General features: G+C 42.9%; 1 protein-coding gene across 12 annotated transcripts in view; it reads right to left on the bottom strand.

Annotated features, from left to right (window-relative positions):
- The window catches only part of LMBR1 (limb development membrane protein 1), a 129,097-nt gene that overhangs the window by 3,640 nt on the left and 99,333 nt on the right, over positions 1 to 26,124 (bottom strand). For 7 of the 12 annotated variants that reach the window (XM_059711356.1, XM_059711360.1, XM_059711349.1 and 4 more), the window contains 4 exons: positions 23,326 to 23,399; positions 23,002 to 23,092; positions 21,316 to 21,382; positions 1,031 to 1,192 (listed from right to left, as the gene is read on the bottom strand). In XM_059711356.1, the coding sequence (XP_059567339.1) occupies positions 1,031 to 1,192; positions 21,316 to 21,382; positions 23,002 to 23,092; positions 23,326 to 23,399 (394 nt within the window). The remainder of the gene's footprint in view (positions 1 to 1,030; positions 1,193 to 21,315; positions 21,383 to 23,001; positions 23,093 to 23,325; positions 23,400 to 26,124) is intronic. The other 5 variants (XM_059711351.1, XM_059711361.1, XM_059711353.1 and 2 more) reach the window with 3 other exon arrangements.

The raw sequence follows: 26,124 nt of genomic DNA, 5'->3' as shown, positions 1-26,124 counted from the left end.
TCAATGATGAGAGAATCATTGATCAGCTGCCTCCTGCACACCCCACACTGGGGACTGAGCCCACAACCCAGGCCTGTGCCCTGACGGGAATCAAACCCTGACTCCTGGTTCCTAGGTTCACATTCCACCACTGAGCACGCCAGCCAGGCCCAAAGGTCACCCTTTCAATCCCTGGGCTGGGAGGCCCTGGTGAGCCAAGCTCTGCGGTCGCTCACATGGCGCAGTTACCTGAGCGCGGGGCCTCAGTGAGCCCAGCATCAGGCTGCCTTGTCCAGGAGCTGGAAACACAGTGGAGCGTGGGGTGTAAGCGCCCAGCGCGGCCAGTGCAGGGGGTGAGCTCACGTCAGGACTGTCAAGCATCAACTGCTGCCTTTCCCTTTTTGCTATAAAGGCTCATGCCCACACCCCAGAAGGCTGATGTGTGGTCCTTTCTATTGGCCTGGGGCTCCCAACACCTAAAGGCTGGAACGTGCTTGGGTTACTGCTGACGTCAGCCGGACCCACACACTCCGAGGGCACATTTACACCCACTGAGGAGTCGCACCCACTGTCCTGTGGCCATGGAGACGGGGTCAGGACGCTTCGCTCCTAGGAATGCGAGAACACCATGCTTTATCCTGAGCTGTGTGGAGCTCACTGAAGAGAACTGGGGGTCGGCCTGACACTTGCAAAACCCAAAGCTCATGAAAATCCTTCACTGAAACAGAAGGAGGTGTCCTTCCCAAAAAATATCCTTCCGCCCTCCCCACTCCCTCCCAGCACCCATCACAGACAAAGAGCTGCGGCTTCCTGCTCCGACGCGCAGGGCGGGCTCAGCCTCCTGAGAAGTGTGTCTGTCGCCCCGCAGTCCTCAGGAGGAGCCTGACAGGTGAGGAAGGCGCGCTTAGCTGGGAGGACTCACACCAGGGTTAGGACTGTGACCTCTAAGGGCTCACACATTCGGAGAAATGAGTGAGTGAAAACTGAGAATTAGCTCTCATGTGAAGTTACGAATTAGTAGGCGGAGAGAAACCACGCAGCGGCGGATTACCTAGGGCCTTGAGGAGCTCTTCCCGGACCGCAGAGGTGAATTTTCTGACCAGACACAGTGTTGTCACCACAGCGAAAAGCAAATTGTAGGATAACACAATATAGAAATTTCCCAGCCAGTTAAACCTTCCGAAGTCTCCCAGAAGATCGAATCTAGTGATTCCTGTTAAAAACAAACAGCCCTTAAAATCAGGTATGTGTTCACAGACATCACAAAATAAAGTGCAAATCAGATCAATTCCTTGGCCTTTCCCATTTCTGTCAGTGACTATGCCTTGTGGAACCAGACCCGTCCGCCCTGCCTGCTCCCCCACGTGCTACTCACACAGAGGTCACATAGAGGTCATGCTCACACTGACCAGAACTGCCCTGCTGCTGGGGGGAGGGGGCGAGGGGGGTAAGGATGTGGGGGCGAGTGAACACTGACCCAGGAAACGGGTCTGATAGAAAAAGACACCTGACAACCCACTCCTTCCCCATCCCCGCCTGTCCACGTCCTTGGAGAGGGCGCCTGCCTCTCCATGCCCTGGAATCAAATTCTGTTTCTCCATCGCACACGTGACCTGGAACAGTTTTGCCTCCTCTGGCTGTTTTACTGCCTCCTTTCCCCACAGGAAGAGTCCTGAGAGCAGGGGCTTCATCTTTCTGACTCCTGTGGTCCCAATGCCAGAGCAAAGCCTTGCATACACTCAATACTTACTACAGCCTATATAATAATCCTATATATAATAAAAGGGTAATAGGCAAATTGATTGAACAGTGGAACCACCAGTAGCTATGGCGCACACTGACTACCAGGGGGCAGATGCTCAACGCAGGAGCTGCCCCCTGGTGGTCAGTGCGCTCCCACAGGGGGAGCACCGCTGAGCCAGAAGCTAGGCTCATGGCTGGCAAGCGCAGCAGCGGTGGCAGGAGCCTTTCCCAGCTCCGAGGCAGTGCTAAGGATGTCTGTCTGACTGCTCCCCGGAAGGGGTGGGGGGGAGAGCGGCCTAAGCCATCAGTCAGACATCACTTGAGGGCTCCCGGACTGTGAGAGGGCACAGGCTGGGCTGAGGGACCCTCCTGAGTGCATGAATCTTATGCACCGGGCCTCCAGTAAATTAATAAACACACAGGTGAGTCCTTTTCAGGAAAAAATCATTCATGGGAATCAGATGCTACAGGTTTGACGAATAAAATGGCACAACTGAAAATGTAGCGTGGTTGTGTCATATTGCAAGGAAGTCCCTTTAACTCACCTGTACACGCTTATAAAAACAATAATTTAGCCAAACCAATGGACATGGACAACAGGGGGATGGGAGCATGAGTTTGTGTGTGTGGGGGGAGGTTGGGGGTTAATGGGGGGGGGGATGAGGACACATTTGTAATACCTTAACTAATAATAATAATAATAAAATAATAATAATAATAATTTAAATAGTCCTTCTCTTCAATGAGCATGTGCCTTGGCCCATACTTACTGAAAAGGATGTGTGAATGGTAAGATTTTCTGACCATTGGTATACTGTTGCCATCTCTCAAGGAAGAACTTAAAGAGCTACAGAGGGTCATATAAAAATTTAACCACAAAGGACTATAAATCAAAACCTTTATTTTAGCCCTGATCGGTTTGGCTCAGTGGATAGAGCATCGGCCTGCGAACTGAAAGGTCCCAGGTTTGGTTCCAGTCAAGGACATGTACCTTGGTTGCAGGCACATCCCCAGTAGGAGGTGTGCAGGAGGCAGCTGATCGATGTTTCTCATCTTTGCTTCTAACTCTCTATCCCCCTCCCTTCCTTTCTGTAAAAAAATTAATAAAATATATTTTTTAAAAAACACAACCCTTTATTTTATGAGTGCTCTAAGGGTTTCAAGAATGACTTCGACTAACCTCCATTTCACCTTGTCAGCCAGCTTTCAGACTTAACTCTGATCCCCACCCCAATGCAATCCCATCACCTGCCCAGGGCAGACTCTACAAAAGCAACCCATAGAGACAGCAGAAAACTCTTCATACCAAACAGGCAGGAAAACAGGATGTTTCCAAAAGTAACTCTTTTGTAGTCACATCTACCCAGCGCCAATGACTTTGACTTTGACTTTGAGAGACAATAATCTACTATAATGTTTTAAGGAGCCAGAAGATTAATGAAAACATATAAACAACAAAATCTTTCTAAAGGCAACAGGGACCCAGAGTCCAGCCAGGGATGCTGCACGGCCCCACACCACAAGACCATGGCAATGGCCATGGCTGCAGCTCCTCGGAAGTCTTGGTGAAACTTTACTTGTTAAAAGGAATACATGTCTAATTATATATTTTATTTTTCAAATAGAATACCCTTTAATTTAGCCTAAGAAGGTATCTGTAAACAAGACTGAGTCCTTCCAAACAAGCTTCATTGGTTTCAGCCCAGAGATATTTGACCTTCAGGGCCAACGATGCCTTTGAGAATCTAGTGGAAACCATGGCTCTTTTCATAAGAAAGCACATAAATGCACAAATCTTCCATATCATGACACTCACTGATGGAGGAGCCGGAAGGTCACAGGACAGAATCCTTGCCGGACACTCCTCAGAGCCTTATCTAGTCTGAACCTTCTTGATCAGACAGCACCGTTAGCAAAACAAAATGAGAGCACATATACCCAACAGATGTGTGTGCAATTATTTATAAATGATGCTATTCACTGGCATACACATTACACATAGACAAAACAAAGGCTCAGCTAAAAAGTCCCAACAATAAAGGTAAACGCAAGTTCTACTGATTTGTTCACACAGCCAAGTCTTCCTTTGTGAATTCCTGGGGCCCAGACTCCACGTTTGAAACCACTGATGTGAGCTAACAGTGATCAGCCACTCCCCGAATGTGACGCAGGTACCACCTTGGGACCTCACTGCTACGTGTGAATGGAGTTGGCAAGATGCCCCCGGAGTGAGAATGGAGCATACATCTGGGAACAATGTTCTGAGAAGTGCTCTCACTAGAACTTCTCAGTGGACTCAACTTGGTATCTTGAGAGTCAGGGTCAAGACCTGAGATGCAATACCAGGCAAAGAGCAACACCCTCACTGGACACTTCAGTCCCAGGACAGCTCGGGCTGCCCACAGACAGAACTCCAGGGGCCTGCTGCCACAGTGCACCAAGCACTTTGCAAATACTCGGCCGAGACACCGTTGTCCCAATTTAGTTTCGTATTTTAAAAATCTAACTAATGCTGACTAGGATCACACAGAGCTCTTCAACTCTGAAAATCTTCTGTGAGACTGGCCAGCAAGAGACCTCGGCAATCACTTCTCTAAACGTCATGGCAATCGTTAAACTAAAAAATGTACCTTTTTATTAAAAGTACCAACACTTAAGAAAAAGTAACAATACTTAAGTTTTAACTTAAAAACACTTACTATACAAATGTGTGGTACTTCAAAATCTCTACTTCTGGAGAAGGGTATAAGAGAGTCTTAATTTTTAAGGCAGCAAAATTTAAAATACTACTAACTGTAAAAAAAAAATCAATTATCAAATGTTAACCCTCCTCATTAACTATTGAAATGCTTATTCCCACTTACGAGTGCATTTTTTAAAAATAAGTAAGACATATATGAGGTAAGAACCTTAAAGTTAGGCTGTGGATAAGCATAGGCCCTATTATCTGGATTATCTGACAATAAAATACTCTTCACAACAAAGTGCACAGCAGTCTGCCCACTAGGATTCAAGTGGAAATGTCTGCTGCTACTGCCTTGAATTAAGATCTCTTTCTATTCATATTATAGAACGAAGGTACAAACTTAACCTCACTCCAAGAAGCTGGTTATCCACCTGCAATGTGAGTCAACAGAATTCATGTGCGTTAGCCCACCAGAGTCAGCTTCGGTGTTCAGCAAGAATATTCATGTTTTCCACTAGCAAGACAATGAGAGACGTCACAGAGCCTCACACACTCAAGGATCATTCACCAAGCTGATCGGAAATGATGTGTGCTGGCAAACCACACGGCCGACATGGATGCCTTGGCTTCCCTGTAGGGCTGCCAGAAAGAACATATGCATCTTATTATAAATAACAAGTTTAGAATTAAACTATTCTTTGATGAAACATTGGAATTAACACATACCCACCCAGACTCTCCCAGTGGTTAGTTTAAATTATGTTGACTAGATTTCCAAAATCCTTCCTCTAAACCAGACGTTTGAAATAAATTTGCTTAAGAGTGTCAAATAATAAATGTGACAAAAATGGAAGAGTAAAATCTACAACCACTTTAAACATCATTAATTTCAGGATTAATGTAAATAGGCTCATTGCCAATCATTTTTATTCAAAAACAAACTTGTTCTAAAATTAATGAGAGGTGCCATTTTGGGGGTAAAATGAAAGATACTATTTAAGTAAAGACTTTAACTTTTGACCAGTTTTATTGTGCAAGTAGATTCTCATTAAATTACATCAATTAGAAATGTTAATTAACTTCGCATTCCAGCCAAGATGGAGTAAAAGACACCAGATTTTTCCTCCCACCTGAAGTTTTAGAGGAGTCAAAGTCATACACAGATTTTCAACTGTGCAGGGGCCCACAACCCTAACCCCCTTGTTGTTCAAGAGTCAACTATATTTCAAAAACTGAAAGAAAAATTAAAGTTAAGTTAGAGGTATGGAACATATAAAACAGACCCAAGTTGGCCTTCTACAGAAGAAAACTAAAGTATAAGATATAAAACACACAACAGAAGGGATTAATGACAGATTAGACACTGCAAAGGAAGAAATTAGTAGACTTGAAGACACATCAATGGAAACTATTCAAAATGAAACACAGAAAGCAAAGCAAGATGAAAAATTAACAAAGCATCAGTGACCTGTGAATTAATTTCAAATTGCTAATGTGCTTGTGGTGACAATTCTTAAAGGAGAGGGAAGTGAGAATGGAAAATACATTTGAAGAAATAATGGCTGAACATCTTCCAAATTTGATGAAAACTATACCGATAGATCAACGAAGCTCAATAAACTCTATGTACAAGATACAGAAGAAAACTAAACCAAGGCACATCATAATCAAACTGTTTAAGTGATAAGAAAAATTTTATAAGCAGTCAAATTTTTTAAAAGGTCACATTAAAAAAGATAATGATCACAAGCTTTCTTGTCAAAAACTATGCAAATGAGAAAACAGTTAAGTAACACCTTTAAAATACTGAAGAAAAAAATAAGTCAATCTTAAATTCTATACCAGCAAAAATATCTTTTAAAAAAATAAGGCAAAATAAAAACATTTCACACATACAACAAGTTGAAAGAATCCATCACTAGCAAACGTGCATTACAAGGAATGTTAAAGACAGTCTTCCTGGCAGAAAGAAAATGCTACCAGAAGGAAGTCTGGTTCTACATAAAGAACTGAAGAGCAACAGAAATGATTACTATGTGGCTACACAGAAAAAAATTTTTAGTTTGAAATCTCTGTAAAAGATCATTGTTTGAAGCAAAAATAAAACAATGTACCATCTTACCTAATAATAGACAAACATGTAAATTGACCAGCCCTCCGCTATGCTCACCAGCCAATCAGGAAAGTATGCAAATTAACCCAACAAAGATGGCGGTTAATTTACATACGTAGGCACAAAGCGGCGGAAGGAAGACTGACGGCTCTGGCTGGAGCCGCGAAGACTGAAGGCTCCGGGTGGAGCAGTGAAGTCCTGGGTCCCGGGTGCCGGAGGAAAACCAGTGCCAGCAGCCAGGGGAAGGAAAGGCCTATTGCACGAATCTCTTTCTGCAACTGGCCTCTAGTCCTATCTAATAAAAGACAAAAAGGGTAACTGACCATACCTTCACTACGCTTCCCATTGGCTAATCAGGGCGATATGCAAATTAACCACCAACCAAGATGGCGGCCGGCAGCCATGCAGCTGAAGCGAGCAGGAGGCTTGCTTGCTCCAGTGATGGAGGAAGCCAAGGTTCCCCACCTGCCATGGCCCGGATCTAAGTTCCAAAAGCAACAAAGTTTCAATTATAGAAGCTAAACAAACCCCAGATGCCTACCTGCTTTCAGCCAGCTGTGGCCACGGAGCTGGAGCTGGCTCTTAGCTCCAGTGACGGCAACAAAGTTTCAATTATAGAAGCTAAACAAACCCCAGATACCTGCTTTCAGCAGACCGTGGCCTCAGAGCTGGTGCGAGCAAGAGCCAGCTCTCAGTTCCAGTGACGGCAACAAAGTTTTAATTATAGAAGGTAAATAAATCCCAGAATTAAAAAAAAAGAAAAAAAGGAGAGGCTGGGAGCTTTAGTCTCCAGCCAGTCTGAAAATAGCCCTCAGCCCCTCACCCAGACTGGCCAGGCACCCCAGTGGAGAACCCCAACCTAAAGGGGGGGTGGCCAGCCGGAAAACAGCCATCAGCCCCTCATCCAGGCTGGCCAGGCACCCAAGCGGGACCCTCACTCTGATCCGGGACACCCTCAGGGCAAACCAGCTGGCCCCCACCTGTGCACCAGGCCTCTAACCTATATAGTAAAAGGGTAATATGCAAACTGACCCTAACAGCAGAAAGACTGGGAATGACTGGTCACTATGACATACACTGACCACCAGGGGGCAGACGCTCAATGCAGAAGCTGCCCTCTGGTGTCAGTGCGCTCCCACCTGGGGGAGCTCTGCTCAGCCACAAGCCAGGCTGATGGCTGCCAGTACAGTGGTGGTGGTGGGAGCCTCTCCTGCCTCCTCAGCAGCGCTAAGGATGTCCGACTGCAGCTTCGGTCTGCTCCCCGCTGGCAAGTGGACATCCCCTGAGGGCTGCCGGGCTGCCAGAGGGATGTATGATTGCCAGCTTAGGCCCAATCCCCCTGGGGAGCAGGCCTAAGCCAGCAGGTGGTCATCCCTCGAGGGGTCCCAGAGTGCGAGAGGGCACAAGCCGGGCTGAGGGACGCCCCCCCCCCCAAAGTGCACAAATTTTTGTGCACCAGGCCTCTAGTCTATATAATAAAAGCCTAAGTGACCATCACAGCGGAACGACCAGAACGACGGGTCGCTATGATGCACACTGACCACCAGGGGCAGATGCTCAACACAGGAGCTGCCCCCTGGAGGTCAGTGTGCTCCCCCTGCTCAGCCAGAGGCCAACCTCACACTAAGGAGCAGTGAGCTGAGTAGTAAGGAGCAGCGAGCAGGTGGGTTGTAAAGAGCAAGTGGTCCCGGACTGTGAGAGAGATGTCCGCCTGCCAGATTAGGCCCACTCCCCCAGGGGAGGGAACAGGCCAGGTTGAGGGACTCCCCTCCTCCCACCCAGTGCATGAATTTTGTGCACTGGGCCTCTAGTGGGGTTTATAACGTGTACAAGTAAAATGTATGACAACAGTAGCACAAAAGCTGACAGGGAAAAAATGGAACAACACAGGTTTGAACTGTGTAGGCCCACTTATAGACAGATTTTTTTAATAAACACCTGTACTGTTTTTGATCCCAGTTGGAAATCTGAGGGCTGGCTGTATGCATTGATCTATACCTTTTTATATATGGGACTTAAGCATCTGCTGATTTTGGTACCTGGGGGGATGCTGGAACCAATCCCACAAGAACAAATAAATTCTGGGGGAGTCAAAAGTTATATGTGGATTTTTGACTGTGCAGTGGTTTGGCACCCGTAGCCCCTATGTTCTTCAAGGGTCAATCGACTATTGTTATAAGGTTCTTATACCAACTATAACCTGAAGGTAGACTGTGATAAGTTTAAAATGTATACTATAGATTAAGGACTTGGGACAGCAGCTAGGTGATAGAAGAAGCTTTGCCTACCCTCCTATCCTAGCCTTCTTTTAAATTATCACTGCTGATAACCTACAGTTCCATCCATGCTGTTGAAAAGGTAAAACTTCCTAAATAATCAACAGAAGACTCACAGGAGAGAACCCTGATGCCTGAGGACTGAAAGTGGAGATGGTATAGAGACTGGTGGGAGGAGCAAAGGTGCAAAAGGGCTGGCCAGGTACCCACAGACAGCAGCTGAGTCCCGGAGAGATAGCTCAGCTGTGGGGGGGGGGGGGAGCCACTGAGAAATCTGGGACCTAATCCCCAAGCTGGGCCCCCCAGCAGAGAGCACCAGAACTGAAGAGGGTACCCATAATATCTGGCTATGAAAAGCAGTGGGGTGCTTTCTGCCAGGGATAGAGCTGGGAATTCAGGCACCCTCTTAAAGGGCCAATGCACAAAATTCCCTGTGGAGCCACCCACCTTGTGCTCTGGCAGAGGGAGGGTGAAGTGGACTAGAGCTATATGAGCAGAACCCAGGACTAGGAACTGGGGGTATAGAACTCAGAAGGCAGACACCCCCGGTTTCCTGTGCTGAATCATTCCCTCATGCAGCAGAGGACATCTTTGCCAAATAGACATTTGCCTTGCCTGGGGGAAGACAATGACATACCCTATTGGAAAACAATTTTCCCTGAGGCACTTCAGAGACTATAAATAACAACTAGCCTCCAGGCAGGAGCAACTGCCCCACCCTGTTGGAAAAAAGTCTCCACACCTGAGGATGATTGCCTGGGGCAATTCATATCTGAATCCTATCAGTCTGTAGGCAGAAGCAATCTCTGGAAGCTTTGAGTCTTTGCCTGATCTAATCAGTCAGAAACAGCATTTAACACTGCCCTAAAAAGAGATTGAGGGGCGTAAAGCAAGTATGTCAAACTCAAGGCCCATGGTTTGCATGTGGCCCACAATGAATATTTTTGCAGCCCAGCCAATGTAACGGTATGTAAGAAACATTTTAATAAAAATTTCGTAACTTAATTTTTACAATATCCTGTTATACATAATATATATATATATATGAAAGCCAAGCATCCAAACAGCGGAACGACCAGAATGACCGGTGGCTATGACACACATTGCAGTGACCAACCATCCTGATCGGGGCTGGGCCCGGCCAGCCAACTGCCTGCGGCCCCTCCATCCTGCCGGCCCCGCCCACGACCATCTCTCCTGCCCCACTCCCGATCACTGAAGTGTGACCTTCAGTGATTCTAAGTAAGTAAAAACTCTCCAGCCTTCATAGACCAGGAACCTGAATGACAAGTGATCAGGAGGAAAACTGCTCACGGTCAGCACCGTCAGTCAGGTGTCCAGGAGAGGTGCCCAGCACAACCACCATCTTCCTGCATTCTCTCTCCACTGCTTCCTACCAAAGAGGGCAGCCACATCACACCATGGCCTCTCTTTACAGGGCTTGTCAGCAGGGAACTAACCCGCATGACCTGTCTAGGGGGAGGCTTAGAAACAGAAGCTGTAAGTGTCCCTGACATTGAAGCGCCTTTGAAGCTTCAACTCATCCAAAAGCCAACAGCAAACATGTATGCATCCTGCAAAGATCTTTGACAGAAATAACTCCACCCACCAACCCAGCCCCCGTTCGTCGCCGCCCCCCGCACTTCAATCGGGGGTGGGGAGCCAGACACCACCCATGCATGAATTCATTTTGTACTCCAGGCCTCTAGTTATTAATATTGAACTACTACATTCGCTAATGACTGATTACTATAATCGTGTTGCATTCATTTCCCTTACGCGCCTTATGGCAGGTGCACCATTCCTCTCCCCTAAATCTAGCAGCGAATACTTTAGCAGCTGATTGCCACGTCATTAGTCTTGTACTGACTTGTCTGGTGTGCGCAACAGGAAATATTTCGCTTTCGGAGAACAAGAAAAATAGGTTTATTTGCGTTATGCTTATTAATTTGTGCAGTTATTCAGTTTCTGGTAAGTTAATGTTCAAGAAAAAATATCAATTTTTATTAAAGTGTTATTTTATGTTAAGGGTGACTCATTTATTTAAGCCCTTTGTATTCAGCATGTCTCTATCTAAATAAACCTACATATCCATGAAAATTGAAGCTTTTGGGTTTTTTTGCAGCCCACATAAACTTAAACCTTGCTTATTTGGCCCGTTAGCCTTTGAGTTTGACATGCTTGGCATAGACGATCTACCTAATACATAGTCACAAACCCAGACAGCCAAAATAAGGAGATAAAAAAACAACCCCTAAATGACAGAATAAGAGAATTCTCTAGAAGAAGAGATAAATGAAGCAGAGATAAGAAATTTATCTGAAACAGAGTTCAGAGTAATGATGGTAAAGATGCCCACCAGCATGAAAAAAGATATAGTAATCATGAAAAAAGAATAATCTGAGATAAAGAATGACATAGCACAAAGAACACAAGGAAAGGAATGCACAGCAGATTAGGGGACGCTGAGGATTGAATCAGAAAATTAGAAAACAGGGTAGAAAAATATCACTCAATTAGAGAACCAAAGAGAAAAAAACAATTAAAAAACAGGAAGACAGCTTAAGGGAGCTGTGGAAAACATAACATTAGAATAGCAGGTGTGCCAGAAGAGGCAGAAAAGAAGAAAGGGATACAGAATGTGTGTGAAGAAATAATGGCAGAAAATTTCCCTAACCTGGTAAAGGAAAAAGTCACACTAATTCAGGAGGCACAGAGAACCCCAAGCAAGAAGAACCCAAACAGGCCTATGCCCAGACACTTCATAATTAAAATGCCAAAAATTAAAGACAAAGAGAAATCTTAAAGGCAGCAAGAGAAAAGAAAACTGTTACCTACAAAGGAGCTCCCATAAGGCTGACACCTGATTTCTCATCAGAAACTCTACAGGCCAGAAGGGAATGGCATAAGTACTCAAGGTAATGGAAAGCAAGGATCTGAGACCAAGATTACTATATCCAGCAAGGCTATCATTCAAAATAGAAGGTCAAATAAAGAGCTTCCAAGACAAAAAAAAAGGGGGGGGGGGCTTATACTGGTGTTACAAGAAATGCTAAAGGGACTGCTGTAATGAGAAAAAGAAACAGAGAGAGAAACCTAGCCATACAGAATTAAAATGGCAATGAATAAGTACCTATCAGTAAAACTCTCAATGTTACTGGATTAAATGCTCCAATCAAAAGGCATAGGGTAGCTAAATGAATATAAAAACATGACCCAACTATATGCTGTCTACAAGAGACCCACCTCAGAACAAAAGACACACACGGGATGAGAGTAAAAGGGATGAAAATTTTTTCCATGCAAATGGAAAAGAAGAAAAAGCTGGAGTGGCAATACTCATATCCAACAAAATAGACTTCAAAATGAAGGCAATCACAAGAGACAACAAAAGTCACTACATAATACTAAAAGGATGATCCAATAAGAGGATATAACCTTGGTAATCCTGCACCCAATATAGAAGCACCTAAATATATTTTAAAAAACTTCTAGAGAACTTTATGGGTGAGATCGACAACAATACAGTCATAGTAGGGGACTTTAACACCCCACTGACTTCACTGGATAGATCTTCCAAACAAAAACCTAACAAGGAAACAGTGACTCTAAAGGACACACTGGATCAGATCGATGTAACAGACATTTATAGAATATTTCACCCCAAAGCTGCAGGATATACATTCTTCTCAAGTGCACATGGATCATTCACAAAAATAGACCACATGTTAGGACACAAAACAAGTCTCTACTTGTTCAAGAAGACTGAAATTCTATCAAGCATTTTCTCAGATCACAGTGGAATAAAATTAGAAATTAACTACAGAAAAAAAAAACCACCCAAAAACATTCAAACACATGGAGGCGAAATGGAATGTTATTAAACAACGAATGGGTTACCAACGAGATCAAGAAAGAAATCAAAAACTTCACGGAAACAAATGAAAATGAACACAATACAACCCAAAATTTCTGGGACACAGCAAAAGCAGTCTTGAGAGGGAAGTTCATATACAAACTTATCATAGCACTACAGACCTACCTCAAAACACAAGAAAAAACAACTATTTAACCCTAACTATTTAACTTAAACAATAAACTATTTCACTTAAAGAATTAGAAAGAGAAAACAAGAAAAGCCCAGAGTAAGTAGAAGAAAGGAAATAATAAAGATTCGCGCAGAAATAAATGACATAGGGGCTAAAAAAAACAATACAAAAAAATCAATGAAACCAACAACTGGTTCTTTGAAAGGATAAACAAAACTGATAAACCATTAGCCAGACTCATCAAGATACAAGGAGAGAGGACCCAAGTAAATAAAATCACAAACAAAAATGGAGAAATAACCACTGACACCACAGAAATACAAAGGATTGTAAGAAAATACTATGAAGAACTATATGCCAACAACCTGGACAATGTGGATGAAATGGAAAAATTCCTAGAAAAATACAATCTCCCAAAACTGAATCAGGAGGAATCAGAAAACCTGATTAGGCCAATAAGAACGGATGAAATAGAAGCAGTAATCAAAAAACTCCCAGCAAACAAAAGCCCAGGTCCAGACGGCTTCACAGGGGAGTTTTATCCAACATTCAAAGAAGAACTAACACCTATACTCCTCAAACTATTTCATAAAATCCAAGAGGAAGGAACACTTTCAAACTCTTTATATGAGGCCAGCATTATCCTAATTCCAAAACCAAAGAAAGACCATTATAAGACAATATCCCTGATGAACATAGATACTAAAATCCTCAATAACCTATTAGCGAATCACATCCAGCAATATATTAAAAAGATCATATACCATGACCAAGTGGGATTTATTCCAGGGATGCAAGGCTGGTATAATATTTGCAAATCAATAAACGTGATACGTCACATAAACAAATTGAAAGACAAAAATCATATGATCACATCGAAAGATGCAGAAAAAGCATTCGCCAAAATCCAACATCCATTTTGATAAAAACTCTCAACATGATAAAGGCCATATATGACAAGCCTATAGACAAAAACTAACAGCATTTCCCCTAAGAACAGGAATAAGACAGGCATGTCCGTTTTCACCACTCTATTCAACAGAGTACAGGAAGTTCTAACCACAGTCATCAGACAAGAAGAAGAAACAAAAGGCATCCAAATTGGAAAGGAGGAAGTAAAACTCTCATTATTCGCAGATGGCATGATATTGTATATAGAAAACCCTAAAGACTCCAACAAAATCTACTAGATTTAATAAATAAACTTGGCAATGTAGCAGGATACAAAATCAACACCCCCAAATCAATGGTTTTTTAATACACCAATAATAAATTCTCACAAAGAGAAACTAAATGAACAATCCCATTGCAACAAAAGAAATTAAGATACTTAGGAATAAACTTAACAAAGGAGGCAAAAGATCTGTATTCGGAAAACTACAGGACATTGAAAAAAGAGATAGAAGAGGAAATAAACAGTGGAATAATATTCCGTGTGCATGGATTGGTAGAATCAACATTATTAAAATGTCCATACTACCCAAGGCACTCTACAGATTCAATGCAATCCCTATTAAAATACCAATGGCATATTTCACAGATCTAGAACAAATACTCCAAAAATTTATATGGAATCAAAAAGACCCCGAATAGCTGCAGCAATTTTGAGAAAGAAAAACAAAATTGGAGGAATCACAATACCAGATCTCAAGTTATACTACAAAGCCACCATAATCAAAACAGCCTGGTACTGGCACAAGAACAGGTATCAATCAATGGAAAAGAACAGAGAACCCCAAAATTGACCCAAGCCATTTCACTTAATTAACATTTAACAAAGGAGGCAAGAACATACAATGGAGTCAAGAGAGTCTCTTCAATAAATGGTGCTGGGAAAATTGTACAGATACATGCAAAAAAATGAAACTAGACCATCAACTTATACCATACACAAGAATAAACTTAAAATGGATAAAGGACTTAAATGTAAGTTGTCAAACTATAAAAATCCTAGAAGAAACCACAGGCAGCAAAATCTCAGACATCTCTCATAGCAATATGTTAACAGATATACTAGTGGCCCGGTGCACAAAAATTGTGCACGGGGGTGGGGGGGAGGGTTCCTTCAGCCCAGCCTGCACCTTCTCTGATCCGGGACATCCTCGGACATCCCTCTCAAATCTGGGACCACTGGCTCCTAACTGCTCACCTGACTGCCTGCCTGATTGCCCCTAATTATCCCCCATGTTGGCTGGTCACCCCCAACAGCCCCCGCTACCAGCCTAATCGCCCCCAACTGCCCCCCCCCTGCTGGCCTGGTCTCCCCCAACTTCTCCCCCCCACCGGCCTGGTTGCCCCTTATTGCCCCTACCCCCTGCCTGCCTGGTTGCCCCCAACTGCCCCCCTGCAGGCCTGGTCACGCAGCCTGCTGCTCAGTCGTTTGGTCACCCCTCACTAACCCCCCTGCCAACTTGGTCACCCCACACAGCCTGCTGTTGGGTTGTTTGGTCGCCCCTCACTGCCCCTCCCCTGCCGGCCTGGTCGCCCCACACAGCCTGCTGCTCAGTCGTTTGGTCGCCCCTCACTGCCCTCCCCTGCCTGCATGGTCACCCACAACTGCCCCCCCTGTTGGCCAGGTCACCCCATGTAGCCTGCTGTTCAATTGTTTGGTTGCCCCTCACTAACCCCCCTGCCGGCCTGGTCGCCCCACGCAGCCTGTTCAGTCGTCCATTCGGTTGCAATTGTCGCTTAGGCTTTTATTATTATAGATCTCCTGAGACAAAGGAAACTAAGGAGAAAACAAATGGGAAGACATCAAAATAAAAAGCTTCTGCACGGCAAAAGAAACCATCAACAAAATGAAAAGAGAATCCATGCTATGGGAGAACATATTTGATGATGACACATCTGATAAAGGGTTAATATCCAAAATATATAAGGAACTCATACAACTCAACAAAAGGAAGACAAACAATCCAGTAAAAAAAAAAAAAAAAAATGGCAAAGGACCTAAATAAACACTTCTCCAAAGAGGGCGTACAGATGGCCGAGAGACATGACAAAATGCTCAAAGTCACTGATCATCAGAGAGATTCAAATTAAAATGACAATGAGGTATCACCTCACACCTGTCAGAATGGCTACCATCAACAAATTAACAAAGGACAAGTGCTGGTAAGGATGTGGAGAAAAGGGAACCCTCGTACACTGCTGGTGGGAATGTAGACTGATGCAGCCATTATGGAACACTGTATGGTGTTTCCTCAGAAAATTAAATATGGAACTCCCATTTGACCCAGTGATCTGACTTCTAGGAATGTATATCCTAAGAAACCCGAAGCACCAATCAGAAAGAATGTACACACCCCTATGTTCATAGCAGCACAATTCACAATTCACAATAGCTAAGATCTGAAAACAGCCCAAGTGCCCATCAGTAGATGAGTGGATAAAAAAGTTGTGGAACATTTATACCATGGAATACTATGCAGCTGTAAAAAGAAGAATCTCTTACCCTTTGAGACAGCATGGAGGGACCTGGAGAGTATCATGCTAAGTGAAATAAGCCAGTGAGAGAAAGACAAGTGTCACATGATCACACTCATATGTGGAATCCAAATAACAAAAAAAACTGATGAACAGAGTGGATTCAGAGACATGGAAGCATGGAACAGAGTGCGGAATCTCAGAGGGAAGGCAGTGGAGCATGGGTGGGTGGGAGATAATCAACCAAAGACCTTGTATGCATATATGCATGGCCCATGGAAACAGACAATAGGGTGCTGAAAGCCTGGGGCGGGGATGGGGGGTTGGTGGGGGCGGGCTGAAGGGGGCGTCAATGAGAGGAAAAAGGGGACATATATAAAAATTTCAACAATAAAGAATTATTAAAAATAATAATAATAAAATGGCCCTAGCTGGTTTGGCTCAGTGGATAGAGCATCGGCCTGCAGACTGAAGGGTCCCTGGTTCGATTCCAGTCAGGGGCACATGCCTGGGTTATGGGCTCAATCCCCAGTAGGGGGTGTGCAGGAGGCAGCTGATCAATAATTCTCTCTCATCATTTATGTTTCTCTCTCTCTCTCCCTCTCCCTTCCTCTCTGAAACCAATAAAAAAAATATAAATAATAATAATAACATGTATACTATAAACCATAAGACAACTATCCAAGTAATACAATGGAGTTATAGCAAGTAGGCCAACTAAATAGTTAAGAATGCAGATAAAGGGTAAAAAAGGGGAACAAAGAAGAGACAGGTCAAATAGAAAATAAATAGCAATATGGTCACTTAAAAAATAATCATAACGCCCAGCCTGTGGCTCAGTGGTTGACCCTTGACCCCATGCACCACGAGGTTGTGGGTTCCATCTCCCAGAGGGACATGCAAGAGGCAGCCAATACTATGTATATTCTCAGCCAGGTTAGCACTCTTGATTCTTGGTACAAATTAGTCCCTCACTATAGTTCACAGTCTAGTTTTAATTGTTAACATTCTAAAACTGTATCTTAAGGCTTCTTCAAGCAAAATAATCCTAACTGGAATTATTTCCATATGAAAATTATTTTATAACAAACTAAAAGTTAAGGTATTTGGTTGTGTGTCAACAGATGGTTAAGTTATTTGGATAATGTGTGGCCCTGATGTTTTCTTGGGAGCGGCTGTGAACCCTAAAACTAGGACAGTGTCAGAACATGACAAGGTACTGGGAATGAGGGCATGTAGCGTGAGCCATGGTTACTTTCCAGACTCTTAGACATTTGACTCAGAATACTGCCTCTTTATTAAAAATCCTAACTAGATATACAAACTGACTGTTCAGACATGAAGACATTAGTAATCAATCAGAAGTTCATCAGTACCCTTGCTGTTATGGCTTCGTGGATAGCGCATCGGCCTGCGGGCTGAGGGGTCCCAGGTTAGATTCTGGTCCCAGGTTAGATTCATGCCTGGGTTGCGGGCTCGATCCCCAGGAGGGAGCAGGCAGGAGGCAACCAATCATTGATTCTCTCTCATCATTGATGTTTCTATCTCTCTCTCCCTCTCCCTTCATCTCTGAAGTCAATAAATTTTTTTTAAAAGTTCATCAGTACCACTCATTTATTATTTTCTACAAAATAACTGACCATGACTAAGTCATATACACATTGTTTTGTTGAGAAATTTTCAATATGAGGTTTGAAAGTATTTCTATATCAAAGTCATAATTATATGATAATTTATACTTCTATTTCACACTGAGAACTGGAGAAGGAAAGAAGGCCCAGTGTAAAAATTAGGACTATATTTACAAAACCCCAAAAGAAAACCTCTCCAAAAGGACAGAAATGAAACAGGACTCTTTCATCAAAGAACAAAAGCAAATAATGCACTTGCTCTCCTGTATGAGACCCCGATGAGAAATATGGGCACAGGACACAAATAACAGGCTGGTTCAAAAGGGTACGAGTTTTTGTGTTCATACCACAAGCACATTTTTTAAATCTGCATTTGGAACCTGCATCACTAACAAGTCACAGAAAGAACCTCAGAATGAAGAAAATAAATTTTAAAATAGAAATTAGGAGAAGTACTACAAAGTCTTTTGGTTACAGTTGAGAAAAATTTTCTGGTTCAAGGAGATTTCAAATAAAGAATGCAAAAAATGTCAATCCTTCTGTTGTTTCTTGATTGAGCATAATAAAAAACATGTCAGCCCGGCTGGTGCAGCTCAGTGGTTGAGCATCAACCCATGAATTAGAAGGTCATGGTTAGATTCCCAGTCAGGGCACATGGCGGGGTTGCGGGCTCGATCCCCAGTAGGAGGCAGCGGATCAAGGATTCTCACTCATCATTGATATTTCTCTCTCTCTCTCTCTCTTTCCCTTCCTCTCTGAAATCAATAAAAAAAATATTTTTTAAAAAAAGAACATACCAGCAACCAGACAAAATCTGTTCTTACAAAATTCTCTGCTACCTTTAAAATATTTTATTATAGAAAACTCCCAGCATCCATAGTTCATTTACTAGGCCTGATCATGTTCTAATTTCACCTGTCAACCATCTCCTCTAATCACCTTGAGACCCCTCTGTTTACTGAATATCTGGCCACCAAATCCCCCAGATGTTGCATTCTTCAAAACTGAAGTCTGACCATGCAGCCAGCCAATCTGATCACCAACTCCAGGAGTGTCATTACTCGCTCGCAAAGGGTTTAAAGAGTTCGAATAAACAATGTTAAGCACAGATGTCTTGTGTTTCCTATAAGTGACAAAATGATCATCTATATTAATTATATCTGACTGAAAATAAAAGGTCAAAATTTTTTTCACAGAACTTGTGGCAAGTGATATGCTTATAAAATCTACTTAGTGGTCACTTTTAAATTAGCATAATTGGCACTAATTTTTCAATTAGTGCAGTTTTCCATATTCAAATATAAGAAGCTATTCCAAAGGAATTTCTTAATAAAAGTGTCATGTCACACCAGACATGTAAGTCTAAAGCTACAGTTTATGCCTACCACACAGTAACAGTAGCAGTTGGCAAATTTAAAAGAAAAAACCTCCCAGAACATCAAATTAATTTTTTATACAGGATTCAATATATTTTCAATTTATAATTGAATTTATAATCATCACTTAAAACTATTAAACTAAGAGAATAGCTGCAAGTAATGGAGGTGATGAGGCTCCTCGTTGCTTCGCGTCTCATTTAACTGTGAGTGGCGGGCTGCTGCGGGCTGAGTTCCTGGGGTCAGGCTCTCCCTGTGGGAGGCATGAGACAGAGAGGAGACGCCACAGCCTGGAATCCGTGCTTAAGCACACCCTCTATTCTGGTCTGATAAGCTTTTCAGCCAGTAAATCAAAGTCCCGTTATACTGTAGGATAATAGTCATGACAATTCCCTATATTTTATCTTCTTAAAATCAAAGACTCACTTCTAAAGAGTTAACCGAGGAATTACAAAGTAACTCCCAAGTTTGCATTTCCCATAATACTAAATAAAGCTTATTCTTTTTGTCTAGAAATTTGCTTTTTTAACGCTGTGAAAAGCCTCTGTGACTCTGTTCAGTGCACTTACTCCTTTTCATCTATTCAGTGCCACTGGCATAACAGGTAGTGCGTGCGTGCTGTGCCGGGCGGAGCACGTGACCACTGCGCCCTAATGCACGCCATTAATCCTGTTTGGACAGCTGGGTCCGGGCATTTGTTAGCTGCCTTTTAATTGTTCCATCTTTCCTTTTCTCCTTTTTATTTATCTCTATGGCAAACTACTCAGGAATTTAATGTGTTGATCTTTAAAAAAGCAAATTTTGCCATTCGTTTTCTTTGTATTACAACTATACTCAGCATGTAATTTTCTTCCGTAAACAAGTATATACTGGTACTGCTATGAACAATTTTAAACAACAGAGCACAGTAGGTTTCATAAGTGACCAAATGGTAGGGTAGCTGTAATAACACGGAAATTATTTGTTGGACTGTCATGATACATATGACATTTAGCTACAAATCAAGTAACGAAAGTGCAGATTTTTGGCATTTTCAAGATTAGCACACCATAAGCAGATGTCAAAACAATAACAAGCCCTGTAAGCAAACACAAAAGAGTGAGGCGTGAGCGAGCTCTGTCAGTTTGTGGAGAGCGGTCCCTCTCTACTCATTGGAGATTTCACTCTTTATTAAAAGATGAAATTCCTGTGAGAATTAGAGACGAGGACAACGCCTGCTTTTTGGCACCGCCCGCATCCCTGATGGGCGGGTCTTGAATAAATGATGATGCGATACACCAGTTGACACAAAAGCAGCTCGGACTTGCCATTTTTGTTGTGAGCAAGTTGCTGGGGTTGAATGGTGGGATTTTTCCTAAACGTTGGTGAACACTCCCAGGTCAAACCCTAAGTCTGGAAAACGGAGCTCCTACGGAGCACGCGGAGAGACAGTTAAGCCCGGCCCGGAGCATCCGGAGCCCACAGGGGTTTACAGGCGGGGAGGCCCCAGGAAGCTCCCAGCCACTAGAATGTGGGACGCTTTCCTTTCAGAGAATCAAAATTCTGTAAACAGCAAAACTTCGTGGATGACAGGCACGTGAGATCCTTAAACGAAAGGCTGCCCTTTAAGTCCCCGTGGTTCTCCGAGACCTCGCTGCCTTTACGCCCACTTCGTGACATAGAGCAGCTTAAAATTAGTCTGACAGATTTTCAATTTTTTAAAATACAATTATGTTTTAAAACATTTCATATTAAGAAAAATTAGTTTAATATTTTCTAAACATTAAACATTTTTAAAAGTAAAAATCAGTTTCCTCACTAGAGACTCAAAAGCTTAACTAGTCAGTGAACAAAAAAGTCCACTGTTTGAGAAGACATATTATTAGGATTTAAAAAAATAAGTGGCCTTCGTTTGATAAAAGCGTTTTCTGGTGTAGCCCTAAATCACGAAGTGCAGGAGTAAAGGCGTGAAGTAGGTAGTGGTGTATCTCGAAGGATGACCTTTAGAAACTGGCGGGAAGGAGTGGAGTGGAGTGGAACACCCCGCTTGGACTCACCCAGGGTTCTGGACATCACAGGCAGAGCGGAGCTCAGGACCAGCAGCGACACGCAGTTCCCAATGATCTGCCAGGAGACACCAGAGCAGCAGGCGGTCACGCACCGGGATGATAAACGGAACCCATCCCCTCTGGGAAGCTGTTCACTCCAGGTGCCTACTGCACCTTGCTAACTTCTTAATCATACTCTTCACAATAGAATTGAAAAATAAGAAGAAACTGCCTATAGACATTTAATGTGCTACCTGTATGTTCTAGAAAATATTGGTAGTGCCTGGCACAAATATAAAGCTACAGAACACTTAAGTTACTTTACACCTCAGACAATGCATTTTACATCATTGACTGATGTTGCCAATTTCAAAACAGCTTGCTTGTCAAGTGAAAAAGAATTAATGCCTAGCCCAGCCAGCCAGGCTCAGTGGTTGAGCATCAACCTATGAACCAGGAGGTCATGGTTCGATTCCTGGTCAGGGCACATACTCTGATTGCAGGCTCGATTCCCAGTATGGGGTGTGCAGGGGCCAGGGATCAATGATTCTGTCTCACCATTGATGTTTCTATCTCTCTCTCCCTCTCCCTTCCTCTCTGAAATCAAGAAAAATATATTTCTTTAAATAATTAATGCATTTAATATCTGACTCTGTTTTTAAAGCCAACTACTATACTCATAATTTATATAAGATCTACTTCTAACATGTTGACGTTATAAGATTTTAATATCAAAAAGCTCAAAATCCAAAACACATATATTCCAGTCATTCATTTTCAATGTACCCTATGCTTATCTATAATAATAAAAGCATAATATGCTAATTAGACCAGACGTCCTTCCAGACAACCTTCCAGACGAAGCCAGGGCTGCGAGGGAAGCCCAGGTCCCGGGTGCCAGAGGGAAGCTGGTGCCAGCAGCTAGGGGAAGGAAGGCCTGCTCTTGCAAGGATTTCGTGCATCGGGCCTCTAGTGCCTTCATCATAAATAAGAGCTGGAAATGCTGATCAGACCTGTGATCACTTAAGCTACGCTCAGAGTTTCAAAAACTCACAGTGTGTTAAGTACATCGAGAGATGAACAGGAAATAAGTTCCCTCTTAAAATGGGATAACAATATGGAATATTTAATAACATAAAAGACGCCCACAGCTCCTGTAGTTGCCGCTCATTTCAGCCAGTGGGAACATTTTACAGAGCAGCAGCCATTGTGCCACAGCCTGCGCTATTCCCGTAGCCAAGGACATATTGGAGGAAGTCAAATCAGCCTCAGATTGCAAAATGTTTCTGAATAGGCCTCTTCCGTCTTGCTTTAATTATTCAAATTTGAAACACTTTGTCTCCACTACTTGTAGCAACAGAGGTTCTTCAGATCTCAAAAGAGCTCCCTGAAGTGCAGTCAGCACAGCCCAAGTGACTCATTAGCGGAGCATTTTCTTTGGAGGAAAAGCGTCTTTTCAGAGCCTCTGTGCCAGCTAACAAGCTAGGCTCCTCCGCATTTACAAGTGAATGGACGTCGTCCAAGCCACACAGGGCACCCTGGCAGCTCCCACCCGAAAACCTTCCAGTTTGTGTTTGCGCAATTTACAAATGCCTCTGCTGCGGCGGAAGCTGCAGGGCGATTACTAAATAAAGCACACGGTTGGCTTGGAAGGCAAAGGGGAGGCACCGTCGCCCGCCCGAGACTTTACCTTACCTTTGTCATGGTCGTGTCATCCTTTTTGGGAATAAAGTCTCCAAAAAAGCGGAGGCTATAGAAACCGACGACAGAGGACACCATCAGATAGCTGTGAGAATCAAGGAAAACACCTCCAAAGAATGTGAGCTGCCTTCAGTTCTCAGTAGTCTCCAAGTCTGAAGGCCCAAAGGAAACTCAAAACAAAACCAAAAGCCACTTGGAGTGCCTGGGGAAGAATGCCTTGTTTTTTCTCGGGGCAAGTGTCTTAGTAAATTACCACTGTCCCAGAAAACTGCACAGAAAACTTGTTAACAGACAGAGCTTCAGTGAAAGAAAGGATACAAAATCAAAATGATTTCAAGTGCCGCTCCCACAAAACCAAAAGCTGAGAGCGAGGCATTTCCTATCCCAGGCCCCTGGGGGGAAAAACACTTTTCAGAATTCAATGACACTATTATATTTGGTTTCCCTAAAATTGTTGTTTCACAAATATAGGACAGCTGAAATTAGGAACTTGGTCTAATAAAACTTGACATTAGACAGAGTTCATCAACTAACTCAACCACATGTTAACAATTTTAACAGGCTCAAAATATTTCTGATTTATTTCAAATTTAAGTTACTTATCAAAATAATATGAGCATTTTGTGAATTCTTCAATATGCTTGGAAGAAATCCTTTAAAAATATATCTGTTAGGACTACAGGGTGTGGACGAAAAGGGGCCACATGCTAACCTGACTAGCTCAGGGAAGGCCTGCGTGGAGGCCTTGCTAACTCAGGGACTTAAAGTAACCAGAAAGGATGGCCTGAAATTAAAACTTTTTTAAATTAAAAAATTTATAGTGGGTAGTCATGTCCTAGGCCAGTATCTTCCCTCACAAAGATCAACTTTCATCTTTACCAAGCCTATTGTCTTTCTGCAACTATGATAACATACCTGTGGAATGTCAGGGTAACTTGTAACTTCCCTTTTTGGGGACCCCTTAGGGCACAACCAATGCACCAGGATGGAGACCAAAACTTCCCTCATTGTTACTGTTATCAGGTTAATTGCTGACTGTTAACTATCCTGTACCCACCTATGCGAAAGAAGCATGTGTCTATCATCTCACTTTATGTTTTTTGGGAAATCGCAGGGGTCAGCACATCCAGAATGCAATGGATAAGCATCACCCTGGGAAAACCAGCTTCCTGATCATGGTAGGTAAGTGTCTATCATTTTACTTTTCCCCAATCCCAGAGGTTCCCCACTTTGCTTTCTCTCACCTCCCTGATCACCTGTGGATTTCAGGTAACCCACTTATATCTCCTCCTTGAGGTAACCTGCAAAACTAGGTGAAAAACCGCCATTCTCAGGAGCATCATCCCAATATGTGGAGATTCTGCTTCCCAGCAACTGTCAGCAGTTTGGCTCAAATAAACTCACAGAAACTCTTTAGAGGTTTGAATGTTTCTTACGCTAACAAGGGCAATACAATCCTTAACAGCCACTTCCCCCGGCAGGAGACAAAGACCAGGAACATGATGCTGGACACCAGGCGTCAGGCCATACAAGGAACTGAAATTGTCCTGAAGGCACCTGATCGCTCACATGCATTCCACCCGCATTCCAAGCCCACGACTCAGCCCCCAAAACCACTAATGACAAGTGTCCTGCCAGTGACTATGTATAAGGATGACACTCAGCTCCTGGAGCTGCCATCATCACCCCAATGTCCCCTTGGCTCAGTGCTGTGCAGCCCTTTTCTTAAATAAATTCAATTTTCTTTAATCACCCTCAGAGGTCGCTATTTAGCCTTCCCGGACAGACCACCATGCTAACCTTCCATGCTAACCTTTCAATAACAGTACAATAGGGATAAAATATATAATTATCCGAACCCTGAGGCGACATATAAAAATTACACAATTAAAAAAATGTCAAAAGTAAGCTAAGCACAGAAAGAAGGTGAATGTGCATACCCTGTTTCTAACCCTTAGAAATGTCCTTTCCCCAAATCTTCCTTGGAAACTTGGGAGTTTTAAAAGATATAACTTAATAAACCCAGATTTTAAAAAATGTAATGCTATAAATTTTTTCCTAAACATTGTACCTATTCTCAAAAACTATCTTTATCTAGGACTCAAAAAACAAACAGAGAAGTAGTTTTGTCAATGAGACCAAACAGGAGAAAAATTATTTCTTAATGAAGTAGGAACAATATTTCCATAGCTTATTAATTAAAGCAACTATATGAATATGAATGGCTTACTTACAATCAGCTTCTATTACATCTAAGAGAAATACCAGGATAAAAAAATGTATAGTCACACTAAGAAAACATAAACAAGAAATAATAAATATTCTCTATACATTCTAACTTAGGCATAATAAGCATCCTGACTGCAATGGGACTCGGGCAGGCCGCCCCAAAATAGGCCACGGCGGCATGTTGGTCATTTCAAATTAGTTGCTGGAGAGCCCGCCAGTACAAGAAGCACACTCTGGCCTCCTGTTCCCCTAACACAAGGAACAAAGGTCCCTGTGCCAGAGAGGGGGAGTTCAGGGCCGAGGTCGCTATACAAACAGACTTTGTTACTTCTTCAATTAGGTCCCTAACCCAAACGCAAACTCTCTGTTTTGTGCGATCTTCATAAGTAACTGTTTCTTTGTCTAAGAATGGTATACATATTCCCTGCTTTGATCATTTCTTGAGATCTCATTCTATGGGGTCTCCTTATGTACTTAGGTAATTAAATTTTATTTTCTCCTGTTTTTCTGTCTCTTTGTCAATTTAATTCTTAGACCAGACAAATGAACCTAGAAGGGTAGAAGAAAAAAATTTTCCTCCCCAACAACTGTGATAAAAAACATTTTGGAACTATTCCCTGTCTTCAGAGGCCTACACAGGTAGGATTAAGGTGACCTGATTTATTTACACAATCATGCAAGGAGCCTACCAGGTATAAGTCCCTCTCTACTATGACGTAAGGTTTACTTAGTATATAGTATATAAGAATGGGTTAAAAAGTAGCTAGAAGTCAACGCAGTAGGTGACTTCTTGCTCTTATCAATGGGATTGGGAGTAAACAAAAGACGAAGACCGGGCTGTAGGAGGAGGCTGGCTGTTGCTGCTGCTTGTTAGTGGAATGAGGCACC

This window comes from Myotis daubentonii, chromosome 10, assembly GCF_963259705.1.
Source record: "Myotis daubentonii chromosome 10, mMyoDau2.1, whole genome shotgun sequence".
Taxonomy (NCBI): domain Eukaryota; kingdom Metazoa; phylum Chordata; class Mammalia; order Chiroptera; family Vespertilionidae; genus Myotis; species Myotis daubentonii.
The sequence above is the reverse complement of the archived record's forward strand: the minus strand, read 5'-3'. Positions and strand labels throughout refer to the sequence as shown.